General features: G+C 39.2%; 1 protein-coding gene across 1 annotated transcript in view; it reads right to left on the reverse strand.

Moving 5' to 3' along the window:
• The window catches only part of pcdh11 (protocadherin 11), a 148,197-nt gene that overhangs the window by 42,424 nt on the left and 79,296 nt on the right, over positions 1–26,477 (reverse strand). Inside the window, exons 5-6 of the mRNA XM_042493963.1 lie at positions 18,500–18,535; positions 10,457–10,655 (exon numbers count right to left, since the gene is read on the reverse strand). Coding sequence (XP_042349897.1) covers positions 10,457–10,655; positions 18,500–18,535 — 235 coding nt within the window. The remainder of the gene's footprint in view (positions 1–10,456; positions 10,656–18,499; positions 18,536–26,477) is intronic.

Consider the following 26,477-nt stretch of genomic DNA (forward strand, 5'->3'; position numbering starts at 1 on the left):
ATTATTTTTATAATAATTTTATTTAGAAGGTTTTCTTTGGTGTATTTGGGCCTGTGCTTCCTCAGTCATTCTTTATACCACATGAAATACAAGCCAGCATGAGACTCTATGGCAACTCTGTCCACGCCACCATGTGTTGCATTAAGGGTGTATTATAGCACGGACCAATGACTCCCAGATGCGACAGCAGGGCTGATCATCAATTATTATACCTCAGTGGATCAAAGTGAGCATATCCACTCATTCCAACATCCCCAGAGCTGGCCTGTGGCGGCTGAGCGACGGCTTAGTGCACCTCCAACCCTCCCCCGTCCAGCATTCACCATCCCCTCTGCACCTGTAAGCTCAGCGACACCAGCCGAGTCCTCGCCGAGGCAGTGGGACATGCCTCGAGACAACATCTGCCTCCCCTTGGTGACCTGCCGAGTTAAGCCAACTGCAGAATCAAGGGCATGCTTGCAGAGGTCCCTGATTTTATCATAACAAAGACTTTGCTGCCTCTGCTGCCTGTAACTGGCTTCGGGAGACATTTCAGTCTATTTTCTGCTAACACTGTGAACTCACTCTGTCTAACACTGTCTTTCTTTCGCTGTGTATTTCTTTCCTTTCTTGCCATTCCATCTAAAATGAACACCAAGGGATACATCCAACGATTCCAGATTTCTGTCTATGAAAACATTAGCAACAGCTATTACTAAAATATATATAAATATATATACATATAATAAAAAAGCTCATCAAAACAATATTTTAGAAACTGTAAAAACTAAATTCTCTACAAAACATTGGAAACATGCCATTTCTTTTTGTTTTCACAGTTCTTGTTTCACACTCACAATCAGTTCTGTGAGGGTTTTGCTCTTGTGCTGAATTAGTCAGAATGAGGGAGCCTCAGTATGACAGATGTTTGACACTTGAAATCCAGCGGGACCCCTGGCTAAATGGAATCAGGACAAATCAATGCAATCACGCAGGTGTTTAGGGGAAATGGGGACAAAGGGACACAGTCTGTCTCCCTGCTTGCAAGAGCTTCTGGCAAGGCTTGAGCACCAGGTCTGCTTCTGCTTCTGCATGGAATGGCAGACAGCTGACTGACCTCACGAGCGCTACATCGCCTTGAGGTCCCCACAGATGCCTCGCAAAGAGCACGGGCAGAAGTGCCTCGCAAACTTGACCATGGCGAATGTGATGAATGCCTCGGCTCGCTTGCCGAGGAGGGTAAACAACAACCGGGTTTATGTGTTCAGTGTCAAGACCCTCAAAAGCCCCCTGTCATTTTCTGTTAGGCCAAACATGTCCAGCAGGGCCCTACCTGAAAATCTCCTCCTTCAGCATATCCCATGTGAAAAATCACATCCACTTCCCTTCTCTCTATCCTCCTGCGCTCATTCAGCACAACTCCTTCTTCCTATCCTCACCACATTCACTTCATTTGTCAGAGTTACCAGCCTGTGAGTGGTCTCTGAAGTGATCCATTTGTCCATGAATACCAATTTATCAGCCAGTCAGTGCATACATTGATCGGATGGGGAAAGGACCCTATACAGCACAGTAGGGAGTAATCCCGTTCATGGGTGTGCATTCAAAACCTGGATTAAATCACAGCGGTAGAACTCAGGAAACAGATTAAAAACATACTGTAACCTGCATGCTTTATTACATTCCAACCAATTGAATTAACTGCTGGTAACTTCATCAGAATTCGAGAGGGTGTGTGTGTGTGTGTGTGTGTGTGTGTGTGTGTTCATTTGTGTGTGCGTATAGGTGTGTGTGCGAGAACTGTTATGTGCGAGATTTATTGCGATTTTATGCCCCTGTTTGTGAAATTAATGATTTCACAGGAAAATATTGCATTTCTCGTGAATGACACATTTTACTTGAAATATGCTAATACGTGAAATATAGACAGATGGCATCATAGTTGTAGCCGTCTGTCATCATATCATTGATGTCATTGCAGCAATACTGCAGCTATCACTGTAAATTGAATCTCATCAAAACTGCAGTTTATCTTGCTCCGATTTCTTATTGAAAAATAAGCCAGAGGAAAGGCAACAATATCGTTTTACATTGGTCACAGCGTGCCGTTTTTCAAGCAAATCTTCCTTGTTTTGGTTCCTCTTTCTTGTCTGTCAGCATACTTGTAACTTTTAGTTTGTTCTCATGCATCAATGCATGTGCTCTTTTTTTTTTTTTTTGGACAATGAAGCTTTAAAACGTCTTTGCCATACTGCATGAGTCTAGCCAGCTATGCTGTTCTGCAGCATATCAGGACAGACCAGGTCAATAACATTAAAGGCTGAGAGAGTTGGGGAAAATACAACCCCTGTGATGCTGTGGTCCGCTCAGCCTTCAGGAGACATATTGATGCACAGTTATTTTGGTCAATAAGTCCTTCTGAGCAGAGGCCATCCTTATCCTTGAGACCGACTGCATGTGAAAAATGAGAAAGGGATGAGACCATGCATTTTAATCTGTCTATGGCGCTATATCTTAAAGAGGAGGTGAAGGGAGAGATGGGGAGTGTGTGGGAAGAGAGAGAGAGAAGGAGGGAGAGAAATGCACTTCCTCTAACCCCGTCTCAGCATCACTAATGCAGTTGTTAACAATAAACCACAGCATCGGTCATACGGAAATACAACACCTCCAAGCCGGAGTATAATGGCTTTATGGAAATACGAAGCAGACTGACCTCTGACCTCATGACAGAGTTATATAACATCTCAAATTAGGAGATTTTGTATTCACACATTTTCATATAAAAAGATGTTTGTTTTCACCTGTTTGAAGCCAAAGAAAAATCCATTTCAAAGATACGTGTGTTGCCAAGACACTGGAAATGAGCAGGGACAGAAATGCAACACTTGAGGTTTGAACTAAGAAGTGGCAGGTGTGTACAGCATGTACACAGTGTGTGTTAGTGTACATGTTGTGTAAGCGGGGTGGGGTTGTTGGGAGGGACAGCAGCAGTCAAATTGCAGGGGAAAATGTTAATGCAAACACCAGCTCTCAAAGTGAAAATGAAAAGCAATGGGATTTTTGTAAAAAGCTATCTGTAACAAATGGCCTTGAATAAAACATTAGTACATCTATATTTTATAGCTTCCCATGTTTTTCTCCTGCTTCTGAGGGGAGTGAAAGATTCTGCTCTTTCAGACAGGTATAACCTCAGCTCATCGCACTGAAAGGACAGCGCGTTTCTCGAGAAATATTCGGAGGCTTGTGGCGTCCAGATCTGCAGTGAGATTCCTTCAAAGTTTAAAAGTTCAAGGAAGTTAAAAATGATGTGAGGGGCTCTTACTTGATAGTGTTTCCTGGCTGCTTGATTTCAACCAGAATAAACTAACACAGATAAAAATTTTTGATACATTGCCTTTTGCATCATATGCCAACAACACCATAAGCATCCAATAAATTGCTTGCCCATTTTTGCATTTCATCTGCGTTGTTTGTAACGATTTGTTATTGATCATATCAGCTACATAGGATCAAGAACCAAAGTAGTTCACCTCTCCTGAACCCCACATTTCATAGGTTTAATATGCAGTCCGAGTCATATTCTAGTTTAGGAATCACAGAGTCAGTGAAACGGAACAAAGTGAATTGCTGGCTGGGGCCTTTGAGCCTCCATCCTTGTTTGAAGTCTCTTTATATCCCTGCCGAGTTCAGAACACATTGTCCAGAGACACGATCAAACTTGGCAGCTATTGATCCCTTCCCAAACCAGACATAAGACTTTCTGAACATGTTAACAACTTCGGAATGGGTATTTTAATTGTACAGGTCTTTAAAAAGCCCACTCAAGTCACAGTGCTGCTGGGCAAATTAGAGGAAGCAACTTTTTGGACAGTCATACATGGTCTGTCCAGCCAACTTTCCTGTTTTTTTTTTTCCCTTAAAAATCTATCTGGGCAAGAAAGCTAGAGCATTAAAAAAATGCTGAAATAGAAGTCTGAAATGATGCTTTAGCAACAAAAAACTCTGTTTCTCATTTCAAAAATTATGCAATCCCTTAAACTAATTGAATCAAATCCAAAAAAAAAAAAAAAACAAAAAAACGCAGGTTAGTTAAAAAAGGTAAATTTATATACTCATGAAATAAATACTAAATGTGTCACTCATAATGTGCTTTTTCCAATATTTGAAGCCTGAACACTCCTTGCATGTTTCAATTAGTTTACTCTCAGCACTGTAGTATAATGTTCAGCTTCCATTATTTATTTATTTTTTTCTGGTTGTGACATTGAAGCACTTACAGTGGTATGATAACCATAAATGCCTAATTTGATTGTCCTGAAATCCTTTAATATCCTTTTCCCAACTTGTCCTGTTGAGATCGGGATGATTGTACCAGAAAGCTCCTGTCTCAACTTCACAGAAGACTTTGGCAGGGCAACAAAGAAGGGGCCTAATACTCTGGAAAAGGAGGTTTCTAACATGACACTCCTCAGTCGTTTGAAGGAGGGTGGAGAGAGATTTCTGCGAGCTGAGTTGACTCCTCCAGATCAATAGCTCGTCTCTCTCTCTCCGAGACAACTGATGTGGCATTTGAACCAGATAAAACAAGGGTTCCCCTCCACCTCACCTCTGAGAACTGAGCACTTCCTCCAAATCCCAATCGGTTGAGAAGGATACAGATGAGTCCATCTAAATCCCCTTCTGACTCAGCTCTAGACCCCCCGGCGGTCAAAAAAAAAAAAGAGAGAGGGGGAGAAAGAAAAAAAAATCTAAAATCATCTTAAAAGGAAAGGTCCAATTTATGTAGGTTAATACTCACTGTTGCTTCATTTAGCTCTGTTGCAGGCCCACTGGGGCAGCTGTAAAAAGTTCTGGGAGCCAGAAGGCACAAAGGCTTTTATTTATTTATATGAGGGAGAATATATAGCGAGCAGCAAACTGGTGCAAATGATGTGAAAAAAAAGGAGTTTGAAGAAGTTATCTTGTAGATTGTGGGTATAACTGCAAGAAAAGGAATCGGCTGCATTACCATTTTATGTGCGGCATGAATTAAATATACACACCGCAGCCCGAATTTCTCTGATAACATGACAATTTGTAAGGTCATGATGTGAAATGAATGAGAAATGCTTCCTCCCATTTCTCAACAACCACCAGCAACGTACCCTTAAGCAAGGCACTTCAGTCTTAATTACTTCAGTGAAGCTGCTCATTTGTCAGCAGCAGATGATGAGAGGGGCTGGCACGAGTAAAAGGTTGCTCTAAGTGTGTAAATGTGCAGAGGGGCAAATCAAATCAAAGAGAATGCCTGCTCAGCTAACTTTACATGCTTAAAAGTTGACGAAAAAAAATCAAGCCTCACAGTGATATAGCAGTTCATCATCTTTCTAACCTGTGGTCAGCCAATTATCTGGATCTTGCTGCCATGTTGGACTTTAAACTCTGAACAAGGGTCCTCTTCTCCTTTGCATGTCAGCTTAGTCTTTCCCCCTGGTCGCTGATGACATTGTAACACTAATTACAGCTAATTGTTCTATGCTGAATGGATTTAGTCACATTGCAAATGATATGCCATTGGTCAGTGTCACAATGTTTCCACAGAAAAATTCAATGGGGAATGGAAATTTGCACAAATGAATGTAATTAAGAAGCACATTCATTACTTCTAATTGCATATGAGAACCCTCAAAGTGAAACTGAGATTGGACTCATATGAATAATTAATGCAGCTAACTGTACTGAACACTATGGCGTTGTTGCCATCACATAATGATGTGCTAAACTATTGGCATGTACAACAAAATGTACAGTTTTGCACAGAGGCTGGTCCCGCTTTGTCGCAGAGTTCCACAACCGACCAACTTTTTTTTTTCATTCTCCCTCATGAAATCCCTTTATTTATGGGCAGATTGTGTCTAGACAGTCAAATTCCAATCTCAGCGCAAGCTTGGTATTGGCGTCCAGACGTAATGGGTAAAGTTGGAGATTTGAGAAGTATTAAAAATTCAAGTGGTCCCTGCACACTAGATCAAGTCAAGTGGCCTTTTCCAAAGACATGAAAAAGGGCAGTTGTAAATCAGTCAACTGGAAACTCAGTCTGAGAGCTATTATGAAAATTTTGGACCTACAGAAATCAAAGAGTTGGGAACGCAACCCCCACTTAGTATGAACCCGGCAAGCCTTTAATCAGATTATTTGTCCACTGGCATCAGGAATTATATAATATAGGCTATAAAAGCCTCAGACACAACATTGCACAAAATTAATTTAAATATCAAACAAAATCATTGGTGGAAATCTGTTATTTGATGAAGCAATTCTCCTTTTTAAAAAGTCTGCTTTTATAACATACTGTGCAGCAAACTCTAATCTTATTCTACTTGCAGTGTTTAAAAAGGATTGGCTTATTTTAATAGCAGATTTAGATCTTAGACAGACAAGGTGTAAGCTGGTCATTTGAAAGCCATATGCCACAGATTAAGATACGGCACTATACTGTACGGCTTTTTCATGTCTCTCCCAGAGACTAATGCACTGCTTCAAAACTGCCTGTAGTGAGCTGCTTGTAAGTGGGCAAAAGCACAAGCTCTTAAATCCCTCAGCTCCAACAACAGGAGAAAGAAATAAGTATATTACAAATCGTCCGGAGAACAAAATTGTGTATTGTTTGAAAAATGTGAAGGATTTAGACTCAGGGATTTGCTCCCACTTTGCTGCACTTTGTCTGAGGGCTTAGCTCTGTTTGCCGTTCGTGACATGACGATTCCCATCATTCAGAGAAAAAAAAAAAGCATTTCAGGACATCATCAAGTCAACATGAAGCTTCCCAAAATTTATAAATACATACAAATAAAAACACAAGATTTAATTATTCCATGTCAACAAAACTTAACTGATCACAAGAGTTGTCAGAACAAGGCCAATGCTCATTACTATTAAAAACAACAACAACAACAACAAAATCCACAGGACACAAGATGGCTCAAGAAAGACATTTTCATCAACTGGGGGCTTTTAGTATTGCACTTAAACAGTGCACTTAGTAAATCCAGGAAAATTCAGTCTCTACTGATGCCTAGAAGGCGAATCTTTTGTAAAACTGTGCTGAAAACTGAGTCACTATATGAGAGAACGTCAACTGAAACACATCCTTCTTATTCAAGGAGAGATTTGCATTGCATATCATTATGCATTCCTGTTTTTGATGTTTTGATGAAGTGTTGCAATTTGGCCTAAAGGGACAGGTACGATTCATCATGCCTAATTGTTCTGGATGTGTAGTTCTGTAAAAAACAGCTGTCAGACGTATGGGGGTTGGACCTAAAAACACACATGCTAATGACATTAATTTGCAGCTTTTATCTATTTGTCGAGACAGTGGAGGAAATATCAAAACCTTTGGAACAATGTGTGACAAAAGAGGCGACAGCACAAAGACTGATGGCGGGTGGTGAAGTAAGCCTGGAGGGGGGAAGCAAGAGCCCATAAAATGAACAGCCGCCTAACTCATAAATAATAGAAACATAAAATGTCATATGAACTTTATTTCAAGAGTGGGTGGTCTAATAAAGATGCAGGTTTAAAGAGGAGTTGAGAAATTCATTGTCATAAGAAGGCCACATGGCTTGCCTTTGGCACAGACAATTATTCAGCGCAAGTTGACATTCAGGTCTGAGCTGAAGCACCTTTACAAAACAATACCACGTTTGACTCCTGAAATTCTCTTCCGACCGGCTTGAGTCTTTCAATCTCTTGGCTCTATTTCTTCCTCTTCACTTGGAGTCATTCCATCTCCCCTCTCCCCTCTTTCCACTTCTCCTTGTTCTTTCTGCTTTACAAATTCAGTCAACATGATAAGAGATTGCCACCGCCATGCCAGCCTGGTGCTCATTGATAAAACCATATCTAATCCATCTTAGGCCCCCCCTCTGTCACCAACGCACTCATCTCTGAGACGGTCAACATGCACAGGATCCATCTCTCTTTTTGAACTGAGCAGTACAGAGTCAGAGTTTATCTTTAAACTTCTGGGGAGAAGAAAATGGAGCCGGATGAGTCAGGCGACTTTCACTCTGTCTTCAAATGATGTGTGAGTGCGTAAGTCAGCGTGTGTTAAATCGACAGCATCTAAAAGCAAATGAACTTTCTTAGGTTTGGGTGAGAAAATATGGGGTGTAAAGTGTATTTACTTAAATTACACAAATATTAAATTTGGACTTTCTTGGATTTCTTAGCAGCCTGGAAAGAGAAGCAATAAATATCTGAAAGCTGCATAAAGTTCTACATACATTTCTTAAGTAATAATATATATGCATGTAAAATGAATCAAGTCACTTCATTTAAGGTGTGCATACAACACTCAACACCCACTTATATCAACCAGGTGATGCCTGCTTTTGCCTTTATGTGTTATCAGTAAGAATTACATTACATAAAATTTGGTGTGATAAGGCTACAGCAGAGCATTACAATGGGCTTTGTGGTCAAATAACAGAAATTACTTTTCAAGCTCCAACTACTTATATTAGACTCTGTTAACACTCTCACTTTGATTTTTAATATAGCAATTTTTTAAAAGTGCACACACACTTACAACATTAGCACAGTCTTCTCTCTAAAACTAATCCACTTCAACAAATATCACCCCAGAGGGAAAGTGGGTAACATAAGTGGTATTTGAGTAAGTTTATGAAGTATGAGATGTTTATGTCACTGAATATTAATAAGATGATGAGCAATTGCCTCTGTATATGAATGAATCACATATATGAATCACTGCTGTCACCGTGGTGAATACATTATAGGGAACAGCTGGAGAAGGAGAGGTTTGATCATTAGATGTATGTGCTTGCATGTGTGGTGAGACACGTGCCTGGCGTTAAGATGCATGTGTGTGTGTGTGTGTGTGTGTGTGTGTGTGTGTGTGTGTGTGTGTGTGTGTGAGAGAGAGAGAGTGAATATGGGTTCAGCCAATTTCTTGCTGTTACTTACAATATCCCCTTATCAAAAACGGAAAAATCACACATGGGACGGACCTTTGCATGTAAATGAACAGGGAGCCATCGGCAGGATGTCACCCATCTTGTCTAATGTCTAACAAATGCATTCACAATCACACTCACACTGACACCCGAGCCCCGGACCTGTCAGCGCAGCTGCTGGGAAGGCAGATGCACCAAGGACTGTTGTCTCACTTACAGATATGACACAATGGCTATACTGCACGTGGGTGTATGAGAAGCAATCTATTTCTACCTGTCCTGTAGATTTTTTCTGTGGGATCGAAGCAAAAAAAACAAGAAAACAACACATACTTGTTTTGTTTGGGTTTTTTTTCGACAGGTAACTCCATGCAATGGCTAAAGCATTTCTAGAAATGATACACACAGGCCACGGGAGGAGTGAAGGTCTGCGCCAAACCTCAATCCAGCCTGCTATATATGATGTAGGGTTACCTCGAGAAAATAAAAAAGAAATCTAACCCACCAGGACTAGAATATCCAGCTCCAAGAGGAGTGGGGTTGGTATGTGACAAGGGCAGGGATAGGGGACTCAGAATAGCCTTGTTCATGTTAAGGTGGAGCAAAATCATTTCAGCAGCATCATTGGCATGCTGCTGGTGCACAGGCTTTGGATCTACACTACCACTAGTGGAAAAAACCCTGAGTCCTCTGTGGTGTGTCTTAAGCACACTTCTTTTTCCCTTCAGCCAGTTATTTCAGCAGTGATTTTTTTTTTTAAAAATCTGTTGTATATGTATGAGGAAGGAGTTGTGCATCCCTGCGTTCAATGGGGCTTTTTATGGAGAACATCATTGGGCAGTAAGCCATGCAGTGACAGCTGTCTTGTGAATCATTTGAATAAATTCAGCAACAGAGTTCCAACTTCAGAGGTATAATTCCCCTTACGTTGTGCAGCCTAGCAGTGGACGGCATTTAAAAAATTCAGCCTTACAAAATTAATTGTGGATAATAAATGCACTGTGTGCAAGTTGCACACTTAATATTTCTTTTGCACTCCCATGGCAACGTTTTGATCAAATCCAATTTATTTGCTTTTCTAATATGATAGAGGATTTCTGTTTTTAAATCTCAACACGTAAAACTGACAAATAAAAACATGTAACTGAGATTTATTTCTCTCTGAACGCTGCAGCCCTCTTTCTTGGTTGAGCTTTTTAGCAACAAAACTGATGTCCTATTTCTCTAAAGAATGACCCTCCAAAACAGGGTGTATAGCAAACAAAAGTTGATGTGCAACTAGCTTGTTATTAGTCGTTTGATGGGAAATTGTGTCTTGTTAAATGTTTGCAGGCTGTATTGTTTCATTGACAGTCGCATTTGTAATCTCAGTAAATTATTTTACTGTTTAAAAACACAGATGGCAAGTTGTAAATTGCATTATGGAGTGTCAGCCTCAAAAGTCACAAAAAATAATAAAAATGTAAAAAATGAAATAACAGATTTGCTTACAGTCTGAGGAAAAATTCAGTACTCACTGGATTCAGGGTCTGAGTTCCCATCTCCCTCGGTGCGGCTGTTAGGTGATGTTTGCTCATAGTACTCCTCCTGGGGGAAGCTGAGGGGAAGAGGCTGGGTTGTGCTGGCCGTGCTGCTAGGCTCCGGGTCTCCCAGCCCGCTGTCACTGCAGCTCTCCTGGGAACCGTCTGGAAGATGGAACGTCACACGGCGCTGGGTCTGGAGCACACCAACAAACAAGAAATGTTCCGTTAGAAACTCTCCCCTGTTTAAAATGCCCAAAAAGTGTAAAAAGAAATAAAACCTATTTAAAAAAAAGTACAGCAGTGCAGTGTGAGTGAAAATAGACAATTATTAAATGTTGAGACAGTCTGAGACAGTTCTGTTGTTGTGCAGGTCACACCTCAAGACTGAAGTTAATTCTATAAACCAAGAGCTCAAGAATACCAATAAGACGCACCATTTAATTATTAAGCAAAACACTTTGTCAAGGTCCCTAAAATGCAAAGCTACTCAGATACTTAAGACAGATTTTAATGTGGAATAAAGGGTATGTTCAACCAAAATTTACAAATGTCCAGATTTTGAGAAAGACCCATTTTCCATCAAATTAGGCCTAGTTCTTGAACCTTGGTGCTATCTAGAGAACCTATATTGAACCACTGTAATCAAAGATCTGTAACCAGTGAACGTTAACAGTAGTAGTAAGATTGCACATTACATCACTGACCTATGAATTTTAGTTCTGTCATTACAAATTTTGTTTTATTCAAAAAACAAGTATGGGCCGACTATTAATGTGACCACTGCATGTTTTTTTTTGACAATTCATCCCTTGACTTTTCCAGGTTAAAAGAAAAAAAGAAGCTATTTTTTGGTTCCTGCTGGGAACAAACTATTCTCCTTCTAAACCAATTTATTTTTGTTCAAAATGCTCTGAACAGTTCAAAATTAGGTGAGGGAACCACAAGACAACTGGTTCCATGTTGTTGGAAAAGGGGTACTAGTGGTGCTGCCATGGGGGGCCAGAGGGAGCAATGACACCCGATTAAATTGCTGGCCTCCCGACTTGCCCCACCAGGTGAAAAATAATCAGAGACAGACAGCACTGTCTTTAAAAGATTAGAGCAAAGGTGGTGGTATCCTGTGAAACTAGATCACCTAAATCACCCATTGGTACCAACCTTGTCAGCATAGATTGTTGGTGAGGGGGCAAAATAATGATCTAAATTTAGGCTACATTTTGGTGAGGGAACAACTGGCATGGCCATTTTCAAATGGGTCCTTTTAACTAATTAAAGGGTTCAATGGGCACCCACAAGCCCCTCAAAAACTTGAGAAGATTTGTTCCCAGTGAAAGTTTGATTCCTTACAATCAATGTCCTCAAAATAAAAGCTGTAGATTTATTTTTTTAAGTAAAAGAACAAACAGCTTATTTGAAGAAAAATGATTAACTTAAGATGCATAGATACATAACAGAAGAATCAGGATTGTTGTGGAACTCAAAATGTTAACTACAAAACAGTTTTTCAAGTACAGAAATTATAACGTTAACTGTAAAATAAGAAACCAGAGTATACCAATAGGCAAATCTCTAATTGCCCGTATTGACACTTTTCAATTAGCCGATGCACTACAACAGAATACTCAAAATCCTGATATTTAGTTAAGGTGTTTAGTTTTGGCATGCCACCCCAAGAGTTTTAGAGGCCCATTCTGGCCCCATCTATGAAAAATTTCTGGGGACACCTATGTATCCACCTGAGATTTCTGTTTCCACCCCAAGTACAATGAAGATGAATGGTATTTTATGGTGCTAACAGCATTGAAAAATGATATTTTAAAAATCAACAGCAATATTTCTTTCCAGAAACAGTATCAAGTTGCTCTCGATAAACACAATGAGAAAAGTTCTGATAGAAACTACTTTTGCAGTAGAAAGTATTTTGTTCACAATGATGTCAGTCCAGACAAACAAGGCCATTCCTTTTGAAGAGACCCATTGTTGCTGAATTTTTAAAAATGTAATAATTCAATGCTTTAAGCATTTTATTTGCCCTCCATTGTGTTGAGGTGAGGACGGAAATCTCAAAACCTGGGCATATAAAACTACTTCAGGGCTAAATCAAAACAAGTAAGTGAGAAATATGTTTTTTTTCTTTTTATATTAGTGAATTAGCCAACCTTGTAAAAAGCCTTAGTGAGTCACCATACTGATGTAATCATCGATTTAAAGTTTGACTGCTGATCTATGTTACTGCTACACTTTTTTCCTTTTTTTGTGTTTCTTTTACATTAGAAACACACATTTTGACCTTAAAAATGTATCTTTTCTCTAAATTTAATCAAGTACTTTTGTTGCCTATACGGAAAAATAACATAAACCTCACTGGCTTTGTTTACTTTGAAAAGATAACGTATGCATGTAACAAGTGGAAACTGTACCTTTCTTTAAAAACAGTATTGAAAAGAGTCAGGTTTGAACTTGAAACTTGAAACTTAAAATATTGCTACACTTTCTGTTTGTGTGCATTTTTAATCAAAACACTGACTCCTTTATTGGCCAACAGAGAGAAATATTTCAAATCAAATCCTGTCATTTCCAGGCATGCATGCAACCTAAAGAAACTATCCTTTATAGGTGTTCTCCTGGCTCCTACAAACAGTTTTGGCCCACCACTGACAAACAAAGAATATTAATATCATCATGAACGGTGACAACAATGCTCTTTTATGGGTGAATGAGTACAGTGAGACAACATTTACGAGGGAAATCCTTGCCTAATTGTTTCAAGCGTTGTTGTTACACACCCAGCGCTGCATCCATCAACTTTACCTGCTTTCAGTTGGACAATATGCTAAAATTGCATCCCTGGGACTAATTGAAACGACGACCTCATAACCCAAAAATGATTTCTGGCCTGTTGAGTCTAGAGAATTACTTTTCAGATAATAAACTGACTAAAAGATTTATAATTGAGACTTCCCGTCCTGATAATAGATGGGATGTGTATTAACAGGTTGAACTCTGTCCTAGTTTTCCCTCACACCCAGTTTAGACACAAAAGAAGTGGAAAAGAGTGTGGAGGCTGAGACTTTGATTTGTAAAGTCTTGGGGATCACAGGAGTGTGGGCATTTTCTTCTGAAAGGTGCAGGCCTCTTTGATTTCTCTGGTGGTTTACAGAAGTTCATGTTGCGACCTTTCTTTTTGGAGTTAAAAAAGAAAACAGATCCTGTGTATGTGTGTGTGTGTGTGTGTGTGTGTGTGTGTGTGTGTGTGTGTGTGTGTGTGTGTGTGTAGTGATGTCTGCTAACATGTTTGCGATTCCTCCAGAAAACAAACCACGCAGTTGCAATCATTCATATTGTGAGGCACACTGGGTAATCTGTAGATACCACAGATTTCATTTTTATTTTAGTTGACTCCCTGAGTAGTATCATACTGCATCACGCTGTATAGAAGCATAAAACACATAGTTTTTTTTTTGTTTATATATATATATATATATATATATATGTGTATATCATTCCCTTTAAGTTTGACAAAGAACAAAAATGAGGAGTGAGGTGATCTTACTTTGCTTTGAGGTAAAACCGGTAAAATTGTCGCAGTGATTTATGCTAGAGCTTGAATTCATGCATTCACATGACTCCCTGAGTAGTATCATACTGCATCACGCTGTATAGAAGCATAAAACACATAAAATATAATTACGCCCTCAGCTTTGGTTACTGCAGTGAATTTTATTCGTCCCATTATTCAAACTGATAGGACATTTTTTTATTTTTTACTTTTTTTCAAGAGCAAATACAACCGGAGCCCAAATTACTATCTTGATTTTCCTCATCGCTGTAGCAACAAAAGCAATATGCAAGTCTTGAATTAAAAACATCATTAACACATGCTCCTTTAAGCTCGGGAGGAGGTGAAGTCTCTGTGCGAACATATTTTTCCTCAGCCACTATAGTGTGTAGATAAAGCACTTATTGTTCTTTGATAAGACTAAATAAGGCTTAGGAAATAGGAGAGAGGCAGAGCAAAATAAAATCTGGCACTAATAAAGGACAAACTGCCAAAAAACCAAGTGCACGAAAAGCTTCATTTAAAAACTATCAGAGAGGGTTGACTAACCTAAATCCACACAATTAGCACCCTGAAAGCACAACTGAGTGGTTTTCAATGCTGTGATGTTGAAACAGCTAGCTAAATATTCTATTTACTTGATTCATCTAGATCCTCAGGCCACAAATCACTGTGAGTGTGAGTGTTTGTGTGTTAGTAAGTAAAAACTGATAAGAAATAAAGAGATAATGAGTTGAAAAAAGGCAAGCAGTCAAAGAAATAAGTAGAAAAAAAAACAACCTTCAGCTCATGTGAGATAACATCTCAAAAAAAAGAGCTTTTTGTTGCAGATTTTCTAAATAAGAAATAAAAGAGTCTGTTTACATGCACTGCACTAATTCCTGAACCATATAGAAATATATGATGTAGGACTCCTTGAAATTAATCTTGTTTTCACTGGATGTGTTGTGACATCTTCTGCTGCCAAATGATGAGGTGTATTTCTAAGGTTCTGTACAGAGAAGAAATGTTTTTCCCCACTCCTCGTGCGGTTTTATTCATTTTCTAAGACAGAGAGAATACCTTGTTGGCAAAATCATATAGCTCTGTGTGCCATGTTTGCCCACGCTTTCAAGTAGTCCAAATATCTACTTGTTCTCAAACAGCGTTGGCAGCTGTTTCTCAAATTACTGGAGGATGCACGCAAAAAGAAAAGTCCAGGTTCCAGCAAAAGAAAGAGCCCACTTATGAAAGCTTGGCAACTCTACAAAAAGCATGCTTCCTCTCCACATGACTCTAATTATTGGAAACTTGCTCCAACAATGGCATCCAGAATCTATTAGAACAAACAGCTGTCCATGACAATTAGGACATAATCATTTTGCATAAGGGAGTGTCTTCATTTTTAGGCTGCTGTTAATTCAAGGCCATTCAAGTTGGTGCCAGATGTTAAGAAAAGCCTAATTTGATTTCAAGATGCACTCAATACTAAGTCGTTTAGGACTGCAATATTAATTACAATTAAATACCATTAATGGGTCTTAAATAAATAAAAGTTTTGCCTGCAGTGGGAGTGACTAATGTGAATGAAACATTAATGTTGAAAGACAAACATGACAAACTAAAACAAACATACACCGAGGAGTCAAGGTGAGTGTTTTGCTGAGCATTATCACTTATTTAAAGAAGCTGCCAGAAATCCATAAAGCAAAGACAAGCTGTGGTAAGAGATATCAAGAACAAACAAAGCCCGTTCAGCCAGATAAAACACTGCCTTGAGAAGTATGTACACAGAGATAAAATGAACAAGGGAGATGCGTGCCAAGTTCTACCATATAACAAGCCAGCCAATCCAAAACCCTCCCTCTGGTAACCACCCAGACAATAGGCAGATGGGGACGGATTCAAGGGTTACCGGATTAGAAGTCCGTTATATTTAGATGTAGAGGGAGGAGAGGCCAAGTGGCTGCAACCTTGTTCTTTGGTCGGCCACAGCTCCTTGAGTTTTATTATTATATATATTTTTTCTATATTCTACTATTGCTCTCTAGAAATAGCAAAGAAGTCAGAGCTGCACAGAGAAGAACTTGGCTGACAACCACCCCACTTTGAGTGATAAACAGGGACCACTTAGGAGTGAATCAGGGGAGATTGGCTCTGCCATTTCAGATAAGGATCAGCTTGCGGGCACACCTAGACCTGCATAAATCTGTTCAGAGGAGATGGTGATTTGTCATGTCGCAAATGTGGAGAGAAAAATAAAATAAAAAAACAGCTAGGTTTTTATCCCCCAAAACATTGCCCCACATGTCCCTGTTCTGCCTGATGTCAAGACTCTTCAACATCCACAAAAATCTGTTGATTATTTTATTTTTTTTGCGGGTGTGTCCTTTCTTTTTGTACATGCTGTTTCAGCGCAGCCTATTATGTGTGAGGTGATATGCCACTGTGTGAAATGATGAGTTAGCGGGAACATGGAAGAAGGAGGTGATTGTAGCAAGTGGGTTGAGAGATAGCTGGGTGATTTTGACAAATCAAATCTTTTTTTTCTCCTTTTTTTTTTATCAATTTCATCTGTTATTGAGTCATATGCTACAATGATCTTCTCTGTGCAACATGAACTATGCCAGCTTTAGTAATATTCTGCAGTCCTGGCACAGCAGGATCTTCACTGAGCTGCAATGTTCTTTTGAGCACTAAAACACTGGAATAATTTGTAGTCAGATATTCCCAATATAATAGCTTAGAAACACAAAAGCAACAGATATCTACCACTTGTATAATAAATCCACATCAAATTAAATCACAAAATCTGACAGTATTGCACTCATTATGTGGGACTGCTCTCCAAAAACTACAATTAGGACAAACCCAATCTCACCCACAACTTTTCCAACATATCTTACACAACATTTTTTTATGATAAACAACAACTTACCACCAAGTGAATTACATTATATACTTAACATAAAATTACATAGGTTAGGTTTAGGAAATGAAACATGGTAACGACATAATAATTCAGAATTCACTGGTCTCCTCCATTTTACCCCAGAGACTGACGTTTGTGTCCCATGTGAAATCAAAAGTCAAAGATGCAAATCATTTGCTTAGTGTCCGCTCAAACGGTTATGTAGGTTCATATTGTTGCAGTGTTTTAACACTGACTCGTGAGGCTCACACACATCGTAACTTCTATTGACTTCATGTATCCAAACGTCGGCTTTTAATGTTGCTGCCACTGACTTTAGCACACTGCTACCTCGCGCCACTGTCGCCATTTTAATCAATAAACAACAGACGTTGTTTGAGGGTCAAGCGGGTCTTCTGAACAACGTCAATCACACTCTGGCGGCACTCACACTGCCCCCACGGGAGCGGGGCGTCATTACAATGGAAATAATAGATTTCAGGATTTTATGAATCAATATTAAATTGGCAAAAAACATATTTCAGTGCACTGATGAATTGATTTTATTACCCAGCTCTACCTAGAACGTCATAGTTTGACACATAGGGGGACTGACCAAGCTTCAGTATTTGATGAGTTGGGGGTAAAAATGTGTTCCATATAACTCACAAGCTATAGTGTACAGCAACATTCTCTGCTGAACTTTAAAAAGTTTGAATAGCATGCCATTGTGCACGGTTCAGGAGAAACTCTGACAGTCCTGTTCTCAATGACCAAACTCTGTGACCGTGTGCAGACATGAACTGCAAGACAAAGAGAGTAACTGAAGCACTGAAAAGAAAAGAGAGGGTATGACAGTCAGATGCCACAACACTATAGGATTTAATGTTGATGGCGTCTTACAAGGGTGTGTGAAATGCCCTTGAGCTGAAGTGAATATTTCACTTAAACAAGCAACAATACCGACAATTGAAAGTAAAGACATTTTCATGACATTCTCAGCAAAGCTTTACCTGACAGCTACCCTTGGTAAAGAAAAAGAAGAATCACTTAAAGGGACAAGAAAAAGATGTTGTTCTTAATGGAAAAAATTATGAATCTGAGAAGAAGACATTTCTGCCATCCCAATAAAATAATGCAGGGTTTAAAGAAAAAAGAATATGCAGCATCTTAAAAACCTCACCCTCAACTTTTTATATTCATGCAAGAATATGGTCATGACAGTAACAAAGCAATTTTACAGAGAGATATAGAAAAAATGATGAGTGAACAAGATGAATAGAACAATCATTACTGTTGAATAAAATTCTTGCATCTTTAAAATAAGCAATTTTTTTTTAGATTAAAAAAGGTTTTTACAAGCGTTTCATAACCCTGATGGGTTCTTAACATACCAAACCTTTAAACTGAAGTAAAAAGATTATAATAAAATTGTGGTTTTCAAATGGAAACAATATGTACTTGTCAGGCAAAAAAGATTATAGAGGAGACATGCAGATTTATGGTAGGTGTAACTTATGTAAAGTATAGTGACAGACCTTGTGCTTATGGAAATGCACATGCAAGAAAGAGTGTAGAACAGACTTACATTCACAGAGGTTATCTTGCCAAGTTGACAGGCCTCCTGCAAAGACAGAAGAACAGTCATTTCACATCACTGTCTGACTGTAACTCTACAGAGGATTTACTATGGAAATGGATATTTGGAGCCAACAAAAGAAACTGCACTGGGAACTTTCCAGTCTTCTCAAAGTCAGTCAGAGTTCACAATTGACAACCTCATAGATTTTGTGGTTTAAAGTCTTTTTTTTAAGCTGGAATTGAGATTTAGGATACATATTGATTTCTCCTTCAGACTCAGAGTTTGTACAGCACATTTCCGTGCTCAGCTGGCACGCCAACAAACTGGGCTGCAGAGTACACACCCTCTCTCCCCAGAACTGTAAAGAATAGGGCAAACCTGACATTTCGACAACACAAGCCATACAACTGACACTTTGATAAAGATGTTTTCTCTGCATGTCAGGGAGGAAAGTGAACAGAATATCAAATGGAGCATCAAAAATTAACAATAAACAGCGACAAGCTTCTAAATTGGGAACAAAAGACACCCGCAAGCCTGCAAAATAGCATCCTCTCTCTGGGGACTGAGATAACTCACAGAGAGATAAGAGTATTTAATTTTTAATCACCAATTTTGTTTTCTTTGTACTGTGTATAATAATCTGAGTACATGACTTGATTTGCAAAGAAAATAGAAGAAATCTGGCAGTGAGGAGCCACTTAGACAGGGGAGAAGCGGAGAGGACTGCTGGGGTGGAACGGTAAAACAATGAACAGGAAACAAGTTCATGTCAACAGATTATCCCGCCATAATTGTTCACCGAGGGATGCTGCTACTGACTGAGCGATAGAGCAGTACACCCAAAGCTATTCATCAAAAACAAAGTGGAGCTTCATGGTGGACAACTAAACTAAATTAAAAAGTAAAGGTCTCCAAACTTCTGACAAGTAACTGCATGCCTCTGTCAAATAAACAGTGCATTTAAATTCAATTTATTCAGGACTACACTTTTTTCAAGATTTTTTTTTTCTTAAATATAATGGCTATAATTTGTTGCACTTACAGCCATTATGGCATTTATATAATCAATAACAACATCTTCATATTTTAAAAAAAAAAAGTTTGGGGACTGTCTGTTACTTAGCAACAATAACCTCATGTCATGTTCAACCTCAGACATGTTACAATAGATGGGCAGCTGTTACAGCAAAATATCTATCTAACCAGTACCCAACCACAGACAAAGAAAGCATTTAACTGATGAACACAGTGGAGCATTTAGTAGCTAAAGAGGCAGAGATTTCCAACAGAAGCTGGTGGAGACCAAAACAGATCCAACTTTAAGGCAAACATTGGGCTTACATCAGATGGAGTGAAACATGATTCATAAAGTATGACTTCAAGCTAACATGTGGCAAAAAATAAGTTGATGCAGGTTTGATATCCAAATGAGCTGACAGATAAATGAAGCAGAACAATATAAGATGTGGCATAAAAGGTGAGTTAGGTTTGACTAACAGCTTTCAGCTGACCTGTCTGCTATAGTGAGAGCTGCTGCTTATTGACAGACTCTAGTTCAGCAAGCTAACCTAACAGAACAGAGCGCAGAGTTGTGTATTTATTAAACCAATTGGTTCGCTAATTGCAAGTGAATGTCAGTTGGGTCACTTAAAAGAACTGGTCTTCTCATAAAGTCACCTTAATCATTAATAATAAGAACTTGGGAAAATTACAAAAAAATAGTAATTCAACATGAATTGATACAACTGATTCTGTCTAGATTATTTTCATTTAACATGAAATGCACCAGTTGGCTATGCAAAAATTGCATATATAATCACAATCACGCACATGAATGTTCTACATATGGAGAAATACTGTATACAGGATATGTCTAAATAGCTGTTATGACCTTGTCATATGCTGGTAATTATAATTCATACAGTACCCATTGCTGCTATACCAGACTGATATTATGGCTGGAACTGTTACAACACTAACTCCTATAAATTAATTGATAAGGAAAGGGGATGCAAACTGTTTTAATTTTACTTTTTAAATGAGAGAAATTAAAAGTTGTTTTTTTTCCTCTTCTTTTTTTGCATATTTGAGCAAACCAACATTTGTCAGGTCTGTTTGAGGATTTACTCATTTGCATTCTCTGACTGGTCATTTAAGCAGGATTTTACTTGAGGCTGCCATCAAGCAGTTGTTTCTTCTCCAAGTAATGTTTTATTCAGCATCTCGTGACACTTACTTCAAGTTACAGACCTTGCCAGCCAATTAAATATATGATAATGTACATGAGGGATCGGAGAAGGTGACCCTTGCTTGTCTTGTACTTAGATGACATTCAAAATAGTGGTTGTACATCTGATTGCTATGGACCATAAATGTGTGAGTTTTCTCTTTTTTTTCCCCCCTGAGTACGGATTGGTCAGTGACCCTCTCTCCGTATGTACGCCTCTCAAACTAGCGGTTTCAAAGCACCCACATGTAAGCCTGTGAGAGAGAGTTATGCTTAAGATAAGTGCATTTGTTGGTGAACCACATCAAAGTACAGAGGGATGTCTTAGCGAGCAAAGGCAGTGGAGCTCAAACCAAGCCTTTGATCACCCCAGGCACTCTGATCATTAAAATATTGGATAAATAATTGATTAAAAACACCAGACCTTATTGTGCTCTGTTTCTGTATCCAAATGAATCCCAATTTTGAGACACGGTGGCTGCACAGTGAATACATTTATGTAGGTGGGAGTGAAACAACTATAGTGTACTATAGCATATGGCATGCTTTCACACAATGTACGCAAAAAATGATATATTGTTGTAACGTGTGAAGCACAATCTGACTACAGTGCAGTCTTCGGAACTGAGTTATAGTCGACAGGTTGAAGTGTTAAAATAACCCGTCTTCTCCCGTCTGAGCTGTGGCATTGGCAGGTTGGCATAGAGGCAGAAGGACAGGGTTATAATCAAAAGGCATAGACAGAAGGTGGGTAAGAGTGCATTCCAGCTGTGCGTAGGTGACTGGAGGGTAGCTGATATTACATCTACAGTGGAAGCCAGCAGTGTGCAAGACAATGAGCCCACTGTGTGCATACCTGGGATATTAAAAAGAGAAATTTTCCATCAGCTTTTGTACATACACTAGTAAATCTCCCTCAGTGCATTTATGTTTACATTTAGAGTAGAAAAATGAATCCAAATTAATCAAGATGTCTAACGTAGAACACTGGACCACATGTTTCTGTATTCATTATTGCACGAGCCTCTAAGCATTAAAGCCAAGCAATATATTTTACAAGACTATTGGGTTGCCAACATAAGCACAGCTGGTAGTAATTTTATTGGTAGACTTGTGTGTAATCTTAGTCATTTTAGAGGCTAACCTTACACATACACACAGTTTGACTTAATGGAGTACTTCATCCCCCAAACTGATCATTTGTGTATCAGTTTCTCACCCTGTGTTACGCTGAATTCGGGAATATTTAGGCATAAACACCACAGGCATGCTACTCGTCCATGCATGAGACTATTGATGCAGAAGTGTTTTAAATAGTAACATTTTAGCGAAAATTAGTTTGGGAAGTACTGAATATATGAGTGGATAAATGAGACTTGGATTATACGGCACACATTGTGTGAGAATCTGTAAATAGATATCTTGTCATAGTTTATCTTGCCATAGTTTCTATAACTTCAAATTATCAACACTTCTGTTTTTTGGATTCTTCGTTCACCGTGGAGGCATACCAGAAAAACAATTTTCTTCCCAAATTCAGCATAACATGGTGTGACTAACAGAGTTGTTAAGATGCTGATCCCAGTATCAGAAATGCTTCCAATACAGCATAAAATGCTGCATTGGTGAGTAGTCTATGTACTGATCCAATACCATATAATTTATATATAAAATTTAAAGTAGTTTCACACAGATAAAATTGCAATGTTCCCAGAAATCAAGAAATGAACCCACTCCAAAACTGTATGCATTTGTTCTTGTGCTATGAACCAAACCATACAACAATAGCCTCCTTTACACTGGTATATTATGTGTTTCATGTCTGTGTCAGATATAGACATTGAAACTGTGATGAACAGTGGTAAAAAAAAAAAAGTCAGTATGACCATTAAAACACCATTTTGTCTGTGTGCTTTTGCTGTGAACTGCACACATCATGCTGTAAAAATGAGTGAGCCTCAGAATCTCTGGATGTGCTGCAGCAGAGCAGTAGCCAGGCCATGCCTGAGCAGCACTCATTCCAGCACTGTTGCTGCTCTAAACTGTTAACATGGGCACTGGAAAAAAATACAACATGTTCCACGATACACAAGCACAGCTCACGCAAGCAGTGTGACCCTGGTGAAACCGTGTCAAAACGGTGTCTGTATTAACAGGGCAGCCAGTAAGTTGGGACGATGGGCATGTGTTATGTGTGCATCCCACTGAAGAAGATTTAAAAAGCAGCTTGCAGCAGTTATTTGGCTAACTCAAAGAACGGCAACTGAAAATGTCCACAAATTGGGAAAACAATTGGGGATGATTTGGGACTTCCTCAGCAAAGGACAAGATTGGCAACCATATGACAGAGATATGCCTGTTTTGGTTCAGCAATGCCAGCTAGATTTTTAAAATCACACACTGGATGGGTATGATGCCACCATCGTTTGTTTCAGTGTAAAAATGTAACGGGCACCTTAAGACAGGACTTCATGGTGGACCTATAGCCCAATCTCAGTGTTAAAAGGGCTGATGTAGCTATCAATTCATATCCATACAAGGTTTGTAGTATACAGCTGTCTTTTAATCATTTATTTTAAATGCAGTGGTATCTGACTGTCACTCAGAATCAGGCGACACATGAGTTCAGGCATTAGAAACAGTATTGGCAAAGAAAAAAATCTCTCTTACCATCTCCGGTTTGTTTCTGATATACAAATGGTCAGTTGGGGAATTAAATATTTCTTCAACAAAATTCCTGGACTGTGATATAGGAGCAATGAAGGATGGAGCAAACAGCAAAGCTAGCTCTTTACAAGTAATGATGGGGAGGCAACAGGAAAAAAAGCAAACATATTTACTGTAAGTGAGACAAATCTTGGAGAGCCTTCTCAGCTAATGTTGAGAATATGATGTGCTGCCCTTATTTCTCCAATATCAGAATTCATGCACAATTAAAAAAAACACAGAAACACAGTTGGCAACCACTGCACTGTACATAAAACTAATATGCCTTATGACTACTCACACAAAAATAGCCAGAGGCATTTTTACACACAATAACTATACATCTGGATTTCGATCATCTTGTTATTCCAATTACTCTGATGGGATGGGCATGAGAATACTAAGGAATAACAATCAACTTTATATGTGTTGTTCTCATTTTCAGCAATTACTGCAGTAGATGTAAAGATGGTCATTTAGCTTCACAAGGACATTCTACACTATCTTACAATCCTATAGGAAATGAAACCCAGCGTTTAAACAGCTTTATAAGTCTGTTCTAAATTGGCCAACCTCTTCAATCTGTCAAGAATGAGACAGCATCACAGTGCAAGGTTTTGTTGAGTTACTTCCATTAGCAGGAAGTTCAAAGTTTTTTTAAAAAATGGTGCCTCAAGACGCCTCGCTGCAGTTTGTGAATATAATTTTAAAGAGTGTATGATGTGATAACTTCAAGCTACACTGAAAGCCTTAAAACCCCTCATCCCTGGGGTCCCCATGCTCCTAATAGTTTAACACTAATGAGATCTGCTGCTCCTGTCTCTACAGCCTCCCACATTACAGTATACCTCGTAGAGTAAATACCTTTGAAGGTGGGGAAAAGCACTGAGCGAGGCAAAGAGACAGGAAGCATGCTAGCTAGCCACAGTCTTTTGAGCTGCCAGAGCTCGGCCTTGCGTATTTCACATTTGTTTTGACTCGGACTCAGGGGTTCATTGGTGAGGCTCGCTACAGTGTGCTGCTGTTCAATTCAGCAAGTCTCCCTGCATGAAGTCTGTGAAAATAATGGTCAAGCAGGACTTGTCAGAGCTGCTCGGTATACCAGAAATGTCAGGGCTAGTGCCACAGTCAACGACTTCAGCAGTTCAGAGAGGGTGGGAGCAAAGCATGTGGCCTGCTATCAAGTGGTTATCCCCACGGAGGAGATGGATGTGGCTGAATTCATCAATTGAGGAAAAATGACAGCTTTGTCAGGTGGCCGTGTCACTGTTGCACACATGCGGACATATGCACGCATAATACAAAATATTCACAGTGGAAAACTTGGGACGTGCGTGCCATCTGCTCGTGTGCGCAGGCACAAGAGAAGTTAATGTCTCAGCCAAGAAAGAGTGGGCAGAGTTCAAGTTTACATCCCTTATATTTCTGGCAAACGCAGCATGTCTTAGACAGCGTGATAAAACTGTTGCAAACAAAACACCTCCTCATCAAAAGGGGCTAATAAAGTCTTCAATATACTTAAGTGTAGCCTTAGATAAATAGAATCCCCATTTTGCTCTGCATTGGTGTTCAGTTGTCCAAAGTGTATTGATGTACTTATTGACATTCAATAAAGGGAAACCCTCTCAGCAAACCACAGACTGGTGTAAATCCTGCACACTTCTCAAGTGTGCACGAGGAGCAACTTTCCTTTAACGCAATTACTAGACAGCAATAATGTCACAGTGTGTTCGAACCAATTTTGATTTACAAGTGGACAACATGTTGCCTTTTCATCAGCTTATTATTATTAAGTGGTCTGTATATGTGTGTTTCCCCTGGACAATCCCCCCTCTCGCTTCACTCTTAGTGAGGTATTGATCCTCCCAGTGTACCGGCCCCTCCTGATTTCATTAGGCTAGCTGCTGTTAATTACTCCACACTCTAACCTTTTGCTGTTTCATTTGGACCGACAAATTGGGTGAATTAAAAAAAGGGGGAGGTAGGAAGAGGAAAAGAGAGAAAGGGAAGGAAAAAAAGGCTCCCTAGCAGCTGTAGTGGCGGACCCCCCCTCCCTTTTCTGTGGCGCTTGTGTCAGAATCCCAAGCGGTGTAATAATTAAAAAAGTTCATCAATTTTCTCTTTGCTCATCAAATTATGCAGAAGGAGGCTACTCCGGTAATTGTTGCAGAGGATTCATTTGCGAAAACCATACCAGCTAGATCTAGTATGCTTGTCTAGGGAGTTGAGAGCATTACGCCTTTTTTTTTACTTCTTTATGTATTTGTAAAAGCTTTCTCGTCTTCAAGCGGGCTGATCATTAAAACACATTTTATTCATTTATGCATGTTTATTTATAAGGATCATGCGACAGACGTAACTAACTTCTAAATTTTGTTTTACACCTCTTTCCTGACACACCAATTTGTCTTCTCAGGGAAGGTATTATGAGAGTATGACATGACACATAGCTGCAAAGTTATAATTAGACTTAATTTAATACCTTATGTCATGAGATTACATGCACGGTGCGTGGCATCTAAGGCATACTTAAATCGCAGGGGAATGTAATTGATTAACCATATAAGGCTAGGAACCAGCTGATGAGGATGATGCTCTTAATCCATGCCAAATCAATATAGTCACTTCCTACACATCGAGGGATTATTGAGAGAAATTACTAGCAGCTGTAAATGCTGATTTACAACACATCAGATCATTTCTGGCTATATGCATCAATGTGTTCACGCACACAAGTGAGTCAAAAACATTCCCGCTTTAAGTGATCACCTCCTTTAAAGTGGGACAATGTTTCAAGACGGATACATTTCCAAGTGAGCGAGTGACATTTATAGGATCTCCTGGATCCTTAATATGAGAGATGCCCTTTCCTCAAGGTTGAGCACATTCTAGTTGAAAAGATTCTACATGATGCAGAAGGAGCCATTCAGAGTACTCCCTTTGGCTGAGATAATAACTTCATCATAATTAGCTTGTGGTGCTCAGGAGTGTTGAATTGTCGGTTGCAGTGGGATCTGGGCTGATTTATTGCTTGATTTAATTACGTAT

The sequence above is a fragment of the Plectropomus leopardus genome, chromosome 9, assembly GCF_008729295.1.
Source record: "Plectropomus leopardus isolate mb chromosome 9, YSFRI_Pleo_2.0, whole genome shotgun sequence".
NCBI classification, from domain to species: Eukaryota; Metazoa; Chordata; class Actinopteri; order Perciformes; family Serranidae; genus Plectropomus; species Plectropomus leopardus.